The sequence below is a fragment of the Mustelus asterias genome, chromosome 30 (genome assembly GCF_964213995.1).
Source record: "Mustelus asterias chromosome 30, sMusAst1.hap1.1, whole genome shotgun sequence".
Taxonomy (NCBI): Eukaryota; Metazoa; Chordata; class Chondrichthyes; order Carcharhiniformes; family Triakidae; genus Mustelus; species Mustelus asterias.
In genome coordinates this window covers 3,740,262-3,751,816 of record NC_135830.1, presented here as the reverse complement: position 1 = coordinate 3,751,816, position 11,555 = coordinate 3,740,262, and the positions used below count along the sequence as shown (strand labels likewise).

Sequence of the window (11,555 nt, the reverse complement as noted above, 5' to 3'; positions counted from 1 at the left end):
TTTACCATTTAAAGGAACCGACTTGACAATGTGGTTCCACTCAGTCCATGCCCGCAGAATTCTCCACGCTGCTGGTTCCGTTGGCATGATGCCAGCTTATTAAAGTGAGCAATTTTTCCCTCCCCACAGAATAGAAGCCCCATAGTGTAGGAAGAGGCCATTCAACCCATTAAGTCTGCACCGACTCTCCGAAAGAGCATTTTACCCAGGCCTATTCCCCCACCCCTCACCCCCACCATGGGTGGTATAGTGGTTGGCACTGCTGTCTCACAGCACCAGGGACCCGGGTTTGATTCTGGCCTCGATTGATTGTTTGTGTGGAGTCTGCATGTTCTGCCCGTGTCTGCGTGGGTTTCCTCCGGGTGCTCCGGTTTCCTCCCACACTCTAAAGATGTGCAGCTTAGGTGGATTTGACATGCTAACCTGCCCCTTAGTGTCTCAAAATGTGTTGGTTAGAGGGATTAGCGGGATGTGTGGAGTTACAGGATAGGGCCTGTTCCTGGGTGGCACAGTGGTTAGCATTGCTGCCTCGCAGCGCCAGGGACCCGGGTTCAATTTCCGGCTTGGGTCACTGTCTGTGCAGATTCTGCACGTTCCCCCCGTGTCTGCGTGTAAGTAAGGGGGGTCAGGGTGGTAAATTCGTGGCGTTATGGGGATGGGGTGGGCTTGGGTAAGATGCTCTGTCGGAGAGTTGGTGCAGACTCGATGGGCCGAATGGCCTCCTTCTGCACTGTAGGGATGCTATGATTTCATGGTTCATCCTATCCCCCATACTGCCACGCAGTTTTAATGGCCAATCCACCTAACCTGCACATCTTAGGACACTAAGGGGCAATTTAGTATGGCCAATTCACCTAACTTACAAAACTTTGGACTGTGGGAGGAAACGGGAGCACTGGAGGAAACCCACGCAGACACAGGGAGAACGTGCAAACTCCACACAGACAGTGACCCAAGCCGGGAATCGAACACAGGTCCCTGGCATTGTGAGGTGGCAGTGCTAACCACTGTGCCACCGTGCTGGAAAGATGGAGGCTGAAGGGAGACCTGATAGGGGTCTACAAAATTACGAGAGTTTACGCAGGGCGGATAGTCAGAGGCTTTTTCCCAGAGTGGAAGGGTCAACTACAAAGGGGCACAGGTTCAAGGTGAGGGGGGAAAGTTTAAGGGTGACGTGCGGGAAAAGTTTTTCACGCAGAGGGTGGTGGGTGCCTGGATTGCCCTGCCAGAGGAGGTGGTGGAAGCAGGCTCTCCGGTTTCCTCCCATGGTCCAATGATGTGTGGTTTGGGTTGATTGGCCATGCTAAATTGACCCTAATGTCAGGGGATTAGCACAGTAAATCTATGGGGTTAGCGGCAAAGGGCCTGGCTGGGACATTAGCAAAGTGCAAGGCGTATCTAGCTGCATACATGAGGCGAACAGAGGGATAGAAAACGCGTATTGGTGCAGGCTTGGTGGGCCGGAGGGCCTATTCCTGCGCTATTTTTCTTTGACCAAGGGCAGGCAGAAGGGGTTAGTTTAGCGTGGCACAACATGTTGGGCCGAAGGGCCAGTTCCTGCGCTATTCTTCTTTGACCAAAGGCAAGCAGAAGGGGTTAGTTTAGTTTGGCGTCATGTTCGGTGGACCGAAGGGCCTGTCCCTGCACTGGGCTGTTCTGCGTTAGTTCTGTTCAAGCCTGGAGGTGATGAACAGCAGCGCTAAAAGCGGAATCCACCCCCTCCGCCCCCATTACATGTGAACCTGCTGGTGCCTCAGCAGGTGGAAGAGCCGGATGAAGCCCTTGGCGCAGACGGAGCAGCTGAAGGGCCTCTCCCCGGTGTGGGTGCCTCGGTGGGCGAGGAGGTCGCGGGGGCTCCTGAAGCGCTTGTCGCAGTCTGGGCACCGAAAGGGCCTGTCATCGGTGTGGACCCGCTGGTGCCGCAGCAGGTTGGAGGACTGGGCGAAGCCCCTGCCACACACCGAGCAGGCGAAGGGGCGTTCGCCCGTGTGCAGGCGCCGGTGGCTCATCAGGTTGCAGAGCTGGGCGAAGCCCTTGGCGCACACGGGGCAGGTGAAGGGGCGTTCGCCTGTGTGGCTGCGGAGGTGCGTCTCCAGCTGCGAGGGCGAGTTGAAGCCCTTCCCACAGTAGGAGCATTTACAAGGTTTCTCCATGGTGTCCTCGTGACCCTCCAGATTCGATGATCGGTTGATCGTCCACACACAGAACACGGGTCCAGTCTCTCCCCGCTGTGAAGGCTGCGATGTATTTTCAGGCTGTGTAACTGGTTAAAGCTCTTTCCACACTCTGCATACTGGAACACTCACTCGGGTGTGTGTGCGTGTGTGCCTTGGTGCTTTTTCAGTCACACTGATGTTGGCAGTCTTTTCCCGCAGAGAAACCTTTCTCCTTCCACTGTCACAGGACGACGATATTCAGCTCCTGTTGAATGGAGTGACTCTGTTAAATCTCGATGTGATGCTTGGTCCACGTTTTCCCACCTGCCAGCCCGTCTCTCCTGATGCCCTGCAGAAAGGAAGTCCACAGAAAGTCACCGCTGTCAGTGCAGGATCAAAATTCGGAAAAGACAATTCTACTTTCTCTGGAACATTGTTCCATCTCTCGTTCCCCCAAAAGCTGCAATAGACTCATGGATTCGGTACAGTGCAGAAGGAGGCCATTTGGCTCATCGAGTCTGCACCGACAACAACCCACCCCAGGCCCTATCCCCACATATTTATCCCGCTAATCCCTCGAACCTACACAGTGGCAAGGCGCCACAGTAGTTAGCAGTGCTGCCTCACAGTGCCAGGGACTCGGATATGATTCCCGGCTTGGGTCACTGTCTGTGTGGAGTTTGCACACTCTCCCCGTGTCTGCGTGGGTTTCCTCCGGGTGTTCCGGTTTCCTCCCACACTCCAAAGATTTGCGGGTTAGGTGGATTGGCCATGCTACAATTGCCCCTCAGTGTCAGGGGGACTAGCTAGGGTAAATGCATGGGGTTATGGGGATAGGGCTTGGGAGGGGTTGTGGTTGGTGCAGACTCGATGGGCCGCATCGGGACAGATGGGACAGACACAGGGAAATGCCTCCTTCTGCATTGTATGATTCTATGATAATCTACCTAAATTACACATCTTTGGACACTCAGGGTCAATTTAGCATGGCCAATGCATCTACCCTGCACACCTTTGGACTGTGGGAGGAAACCGGAGCACCCGGAGGAAGCCCATGCAGACACGGGGCGAAGGTGCAAACTCCACACAGACAGTGACCCAAGCCGGGAATCGAACCCGGGTCCCTGGCGCTGTGAGGCAGCAGTGCTAACCACAGTGCCACCGTGCCGCCCCATCTCCATCCCACCCACCCTCCCTCCACCCTGAGCTGAAATCCAAGCCCACCTCACCATCTCCACCGTTTATTTCCTCCACTTCCAATTTTCACCCTCCCTCCCACTTCCTGGGGTCAGCTCTTGTCTGCGGATTGACAAATGTATTTTCTCTCCTGCGACCTTGAGGCCCAGCCCACTCTCCATACCACCCCGATCATGGCTGCACATGCTCCCTCGACAAGCCCCGCATTCCTCTCCCAAGATGGCTGGTTGCCCGGGTTACTCGGTCCTCCCATCAGAGAGGACTTGATTTTGAATTAATTTTGAATTATTGACACATGTATTAGTCTACAGTGAAAAATATTGTTTCTTGCATGGTATACAGACAAAACATACCGTACATAGAGTACACAGGGGAGAAGAAAAGGGTGCAGAATGTAGTGTTGCAGTTACCAATAGGGTGTAGAGAAAGATCAACTAAATGTGTGATAGGACCATTCAAAAGTCGATAGCAGCGGGGAAGTAGCTGTTTTTGAGTTGGTTGGTACGTGTCCTCAGACTTTTGTATCTTTTTCCTGATGGAAGAAGGTGGAAGAGTCATGGAGTCATAGAGGTTTACAGCATGGAAACAGGCCCTTCGGCCCAACTTGTCCATGCCATCCAGCTTTTACTAAGCTAGTCCCAATTGTCTGCGTTTGGCCCATATCCCTCTATACCCAATCTTACCCATGTAACTGTCTAAATGCTTTTTAAAAGACAAAATTGTACCCGCCACTACTACTGCCTCTGGCAGCTTGTTCCAGACACTCACCACCCTCTATCTAAAAAAATAGTCTCTCTGGACCCTTTTGTATCTCTCCCCTCACACCTTAAATCTATGCCCTCTAGTTTTAGACTCCCCTAACTTTGGGAAAAGATGTTGACTATCTAGCTGATCTGTGCCCCTCATTATTTTATAGACCTCTATAAGATCACCCCTCAGCCTTCTACGCTCCAGAGAAAAAAGTCCCAGTCTATCCAGCCTCTCCTTATAACTCAAACCATCAAGTCCCGCTAGCATCCTAGTAAATCTTTTCTGCACTCTTTCTAGTTTAATAATATCCTTTCTATAATAGGGTGACCAGAACTGTACACAGTATTCCAAGTGTGGCAGTACCAATGTCTTGTACAACTTCAACATGACGTCCCAACTCCTGTATTCAATGTTCTGACCAATGAAACCAAGCATGCCGAATGCCTTCTTCACCACTCTGTCCACCTGTGACTCCACTTTCAAGGAGCTATGAACATGTACCCCGAGATCTCTTTGTACTGTAACTCTCCCCAATGCCCTACCATTAACTGAGTAAGTCCTGCCCTGGTTCAATCTACCAAAATGCATCACCTCGCATTTATCTAAATTAAACTCCATCTGCCATTCGTCAGCCCACTGGCGCAATTGATCGTGATCCCGTTGCAATACGGTTAGAGTCACCGACAGCAATATCTGCTCTCAGTGACTCGAACCATAAAATTATCTCAGTTTATCGTTCTGAATCTGTAACTGAGACAGTCGTGGTTGGTATTTCAGTTTTCAGTGTGAAATGTATACGGTAGTTTTTGCTGTAATGTAATCGTAGTTAATATTTTTCCTGTAGTTTAAATCTCATGTATAAATAAATAACTTTTCTCATTCTTTATTCACAATTGTTCATTTCCCGTGATGTTGAGCTCTGGTTTTCTCTTTCTGGTGTCTGGTACAGCTGTACAGATATTGGGCAGCTCAGAGCGGGGGGCGGTTCTGATCTCACTGTGAAGCTCAAAGGTCAGATTCACTTTTGTTAACTTTAAAATCAATTTTCCTATAAAATATTCGCTGAATTTTTAAATAAATATTGAATGCAAAATTAAATCTGACTTTGTCAAACTCTCTTTCTGTATTTCTCTGTTAGTGTGTTTATGTGTGTGTCTCTATCTCTGTGTGTCTCTCCCTGTCTCTGTATTTCTCTGTATCTGTGTCTATCTCTGTCTCTCTGTATACATCTCTCTGTATATCTGTGTATGTCACTCTGTCTCTCTATTTGTGTCTCTCTCTGTCTCTGTATTTCTCTCTGTCTCTATCTCTCTGAGCATGTGTGTGTGTCTCTGTCTCTCTCTCTGTCTCTATCTCTCTGTGTACCTGTGTGTCTCTGTCTCTGTATTTCTCCGGATCTGTGTCTCTTTCTCTGTCTCTGTGTGTATATCTCCCTGTGTGTCTCTGTCTCTGCATTTCCCTGTATCTGTCTCTCTGTCTCTGTGTTTCTCTGTCTCTGTGTGTCTCGATGCTAAGGGCCTAGTATTTTAGGCTCTGAGCTGAACGCACAATCTCTCTGATTTCACAATCTCTAAGTGTGGCCGTACTAATGTCCTGTACAACATCAACAAGACGGCCCCAACTCCTGCATTCAATGTTCTGATGTGGAGATGCCGGCGTTGGACTGGGGTAAACACAGTAAGAAGTTTAACAACACCAGGTTAAAGTCCAACAGGTTTATTTGGTAGCAAAAGCCACAAGCTTTCGGAGCCTTAAGCTCCTTCTTCAGGTGAGTGGGAAATCTGTTCACAAACAGGGCATATAAAGACACAAACTCAATTTACATGAATAATGGTTGGAATGCGAATACTTCCAGCTAATCAATTCTTTAAGATACAAACAATGTGAGTGGAGAGAGCATCAAGACAGGCTAAAGAGATGTGTATTGTCTCCAGACAGGACAGCCAGTGAGACTCTGCAGGTCCAGGCAAGCTGTGGGGATTACAAATAGTGTGACATGAACCCAATATCCTGGTTGAGGCCGTCCTCATATGTGCGGAACTTGGCTATCAGTTTCTGCTCAGCGACTCTGCACTGTCGTGTGTTGTGAAGGCCACCTTGGAGAACGCTTACCCGAATATCAGAGGCCGAATGCCCGTGACCGCTGAAGTGCTCCCCAACAGGAAGAGAACAGTCTTGCCTGGTGATTGTCGAGCGGTGTTCATTCATCCGTTGTCGCAGCGTCTGCATGGTTTCCCCAATGTACCATGCCTCGGGACATCCTTTCCTGCAGGAAAGGATTTATGCTGCAGGAAAGGATGTCCCGAGACATGGTACATTGGGGAAACCATGCAGACGCTGCGACAACGGATGAATGAACACCGCTCGACAATCACCAGGCAAGACTGTTCTCTTCCTGTTGGGGAGCACTTCAGCGGTCATGGGCATTCGGCCTCTGATATTCGGGTCAGCGTTCTCCAAGGCAGCCTTCACGACACACGACGGCGCAGAGTCGCTGAGCAGAAACTGATAGCCAAGTTCCGCACATATGAGGACGGCTCAACCGGGATATTGGGTTCATGTCACACTATCTGTAATCCCCACAGCTTGCCTGGACCTGCAGAGTCTCACTGGCTGTCCTGTCTGGAGACAATACACATCTCTTTAGCCTGTCTTGATGCTCTCTCCACTCACATTGTTTGTACCTTTAAGACTTGATTAGCTGTCAGTATTCGCATTCCAACCATTATTCTGTAAATTGAGTCTGTGTCTTTATATGCCCTGTTTGTGAACAGAATTCCCACTCACCTGAAGAAGGAGCTTAAGGCTCCGAAAGCTTGTGGCTTTTGCTACCAAATAAACCTGTTGGACTTTAACCTGGTGTTGTTAAACTTCTTACTGTGTTCAATGTTCTGACCAGTGAAACCAAGCATGCTGAATGCCTTCTTCACCACTCTGTCCACCTGTCACTCCACATTCAAGGAGCTATGAACCTGTACCCCTAGATCTCTTTGTTCTACAACTCTCCCCAACACCCTACCATTAACTTGAGTAAGTCATGGCCTGGTTTGATGTACCATTGAAAGAAATCTTTCTGGTTGTATCACAGCTTGGTATGGCTCCTGCTCTGTCCAAGACTGCAAGAAACTACAAAGGGTCATGAATGTAGCCCAATCCATCACGCAAACCAGCCTCCCATCCACTGACTCTGTCTACACTTCCCGCTGCCTCGGCAAAGCAGCCAGCATAATCAAGGATCCCAGCCACCCCGTACATTCTCTCTTCCACCTTCTTCCGTCAGGAAAATGATATAAAAGTCTGAGGTCATGTACCAACCGACTCAAGAACAGCTTCTTCCCTGCTGCCATCAGACTTTTGAATGGACCTACCATATATTAAGTTGATCTTTCTCTGCACCCTAGCTATGACAGTAATACTACATTCTGCACCCTCTCCTTTCCTACTCTATGAACGGTATGCTTTGTCTGTATAGCGCGCAAGAAATGATACGTTTCACTGTATCCCAATACATGTGACAATAATAAAGAGGGGTGGCACAGTGGTTAGCACTGCTGCCTCACAGCGCCAGGGACCCGGGCTCAATTCCAGCCTCGGCTCACTGTCTGTGTGGAGTCTGCATGTTCTCCCCGTGTCTGTGTGGGTTTCCTCTGGGAGCTCCGGTTTCCTCCCACAGTCCAAAGATATGCAGGTTAGGTGGATTGGCCATGCTAAATTGGCTCTTAGAGTCAGAGGGATTAGGAGGGTAAAAATGTGGGTTCATGGGGGTAGGGCCTGGGTGGGACTGTGGTCGGTGCAGGCTCGATGGGCAAATGGCCTCCTTCTGTACTGTAGATTCTGTGAAATCAAATCAATTCAATCAGCTCTCTCTCTGTCCCCTGCTGGCAGGCTCTCATCTCCCACTCAGAATTAATTGTGAACCGACAGACCCTGGCAGAAATGTGGGTCAATTTACCCCATCTGTGGTTTCAGGAGATTCACGCCTCTGTATGGCGATGATGCTGTTTCTACATCCACACGAGAGGAACTGACTGGAATGACTGTCGGGAATTTACTCCCCGCTAACTCCGAGTCGCAGAGGTGGAATCGATGGAGAGAGTGACAACAAGCGGTTAGGAGCTAACAACCTTGAGGTTTGATAGCTTTTTCGATTCTCACGATCCCTCAGTTCAGTGCGAAGACCCAAAGGACTGGGAGACGCATCGAACATCTAATTAATAATATCAGCACGCACGCACACCCCTTCCCCAGGTGGGATTGGCGACACCGAGGCCCCATCTGCACAGAGAGAAAATAATCCTTCTCTCAGGGGTTTGTGCATTTTTGGAATCATAGAATCCTCACAGTGCAGAAGGAGGCCATTCAGCCCATTGAACCTGCACTGCCCTCTGACAGAGTATCTTACCCAGGCCCTCTCCCCTGTCCTATCCCTGGAACACCACACATTTAGCATGGCCAATCTACCCAACCTGCACATCTTTGGAGTGTGGGAGGAAACTGGAGCGCCCGGAGGAAACCCACGCAGACACGAGGAGAATGTGCAAACTGCACAGGCTTCCCGAGGCTGAAATTGAACCTGGGTCTCTGGCGCTGTGAGGTAGCAGTGCTAACCACTTAGTGTCTAAAATGTGCAGGTTATTTGGATTGGCCATGCTAAATTGCCCCTAAGTGTCAGGGGGATCAGCAGGGTAAATATGTGGGGTCACGGGGATAGGGTGCGATTGTTGTAAGTACAGGCTTGATGGGCCAAATGGCCTCCTACTGCACTGTAGGGATTCTACGATTCTGCACTCTCTCCTTTTCTTCCCAATGTACGGTATGCTTTGTATAGCGTGCAAAGAACAATAGTTTTCACTGTACACCAATACATGCGACAATAATAAATCAAATCAAAGAATTGTGTATTCACCTCTCGCTATTTAAAGTTAAAGTTTATTTATTGGTCACAAGTGGGCTTACATTAACAGTGGAATGAAGTTACTGTGAAAATTTGAGTTTAACATTGCCGCGATCCTACCTTGATGTCCACTGGGACACTCTTTAAGTTGATAACTCTACGGGCAAGCAGCTTCCGAAGGAAGGATCGCCGGCAGCCGGTGATCTGAGTGAACGCGCTGGTGCTTCAGTAGGCTGGAAGAGCGAGTGAAGGTCTTGGTGCACGTGGTGCAGGTGAAGAGGCGTTGGGTGGTGTGGGTACGCCGGTGGGCGGTGAGGTTGAATGACCAGCGGAACGTCTTCCCGCAGTCCGGGCAGCCGAAGGGTCGGGCGTCGGTGTGGACCCGCCGGTGCTTGGCCAGCTCCTTGGAGCTCTTGAAGCTGCTGCAGCAGTCCGGGCAGCCGAAGGGCCGGGCCTCGGTGTGGACCAGCCGGTGGCTCAGCAGGTTGGAGGACTGGGCGAAGCGCTTGCCGCAGGCGGGGCAGGCGAAGGGCCTCTCGCCCGAGTGGGTGCGCCGGTGGGTCAGCAGGTTGGAGGAGTAGCTGAAGCCCTTGCCGCAGGCCGGGCAGGTGAAGGGCTTCTCGCCGGTGTGGATGTGCTGGTGCTCGTTGAGGTGGGCGGATTGGCCGAAGCGCTTGCCGCAGTGCAGGCAGCTGAAGGGCCGCTCGTCAGTGTGAACCCGCCTGTGCTTCTGCAGGCTGGACGCGCGGGCAAACTCCTTGCCGCAGGCGGGGCAGGCGAACGGCCGCTCCCCGGTGTGAACTCGCTTGTGGATCTGCAGCTGGGACGGGTAGCCAAATCCCTTCCCGCAGTCCGCACATTTCCACGGCTTCTCCGGGGCGCGGGCGTCCTTGTCTCTCTCCAGCTTCGACGGTCGGCTGACGCTTCGTCTACACCCGGAGCACGGGGACAGTCTCTCCCGGGGTACGGTCTTTCCGGGGACGGTCTCTCCCTGTTGCAGTGTTTCTTCAGGCGGTGTCACCGGTTAAAGCTCTGTTCCACAATCTGTGCACCAGAACGCACACTCTCGTGCCGTTTGCATCTCTCTACTTCTCCAGTCACACTGACGTTTGAAATCTCTAACCGGACACTAAACCAAGAAACATTTCTCCACCCACATTCGGAGGCCAATGATATCCGGGTTCTGATGGATTGAATGACTCTGTCAGTGCACGAGTTTGAGTTTGATTTCCTCCCAAATCCTCTCCATCTAACACTCTGTCAAAGGAGTTTACAAAAGTCATCACTATCAGTCCACGATAAAACTTCAGAACAAACAATTCATAGAATCCCTACAGTGCAGAAGGAGGCCATTCGGTCCATCGAGTCTGCACTGACCATAATCCCACCCAGGCCCTACCCCCTGTTAGTCCCCTTGACACTAAGGATCAATTTAGCATGGCCAATCCACCGAACCCACACATTTTTGGACTGTGGGAGGAAACCGGAGCACCCGGAGGAAACCCACGCAGGCAAGGGGACAATGTGCAAACTCGATACAAACAGTGACCCAAGGCTGGAATTGAACCTGGGTCCCTGGAGCTGTGAGGCAACAGTGCTAACCACTGTGCCACCGCTTCAGAGAAAACAACCCTAGTTTGTCCAGCCTCTCCTTATAGCTCAGACCCTCTAATCCAGGCAGCATCCTGATAAACCTCTTCCGCACCCTCTCCAAAGTCTCCACATCCTTCTAACTCTGGGAAAAAGTTTCTGACTGTCAACCCCATTTTAAATTCTAGCAACATTTCTTCCTCTCTCTCGTTCCTCCTGCTCTCTCACCTGAAGTGCATGCTCCCCCCCACCCCCCCCCCACCCCACCCCCCCCACCCCCCCCAACCCGAGTATTAGACATTTCAACTCTGGGAAAAAGATTCTGACTGTCAACCCCATTTTAAAGTTTATTTATTCGTGTCACAAGTAGGCTTACATTAACACTGCAATGAAGATGCTGTGAAAATCCCCTAGTCCGGCGCCTGTTCAGGTACACTGAGGGAGAATTTAGCATGGCCAATGCACCTAATAGCATGTCTTTCGGACTGTGGGAGGAAACCGGAGCACCCGGAGGAAACCCACGCAGGCAGGGGAAGAACATGGAAGCTCCGCACGACAGTGATCCAAGCCGGGAATCAAACCCAGGTTCCTGGCGCTGTGAGGCAGCAGTGCTAACCACTGTGCCACCGTGCCTACCCTCCTCCCTGGAGTGAAATCCAAACCCATCTCGCCAACTGTCAATCCAAAGTCACCGCCACCACTTATTTCCTCCACTCCCACTTTCCCCCCTCCCTCAGGGAGACTCAGGCTGGATTCAGGTTTTTTTAAATTCATTCGTGTGACATGGGTGTCACTGGCTGGCCAGAATTTATTGCCCATCACTAGTTGCCCTTGGAGGGCAGTTGAGAGTCAACCACATTGCTGTGGCTCTGTAGTCACATGTAGGCCAGACCGGGTAACGACGGCAGATTTCCTTCTCTCAAGGACATTAGTGAACCAGATGGGTTTTTCTGACAATCGCAGTTTTC

At 50.9% G+C, this 11,555-nt stretch overlaps 1 protein-coding gene across 1 annotated transcript; it reads right to left on the bottom strand.

The window, feature by feature from the left end:
- Positions 1 to 2,157: 2,157 nt before the first annotated feature.
- On the bottom strand, positions 2,158 to 10,021 carry LOC144480701 (uncharacterized; the record flags this gene model as incomplete). The annotated part of the gene is made up of 2 exons (XM_078200295.1): positions 2,158 to 2,505; positions 9,118 to 10,021. A coding segment is annotated over one exon (867 nt), but the record flags the coding sequence as incomplete, so codon positions are not given.
- Positions 10,022 to 11,555: the final 1,534 nt, after the last annotated feature.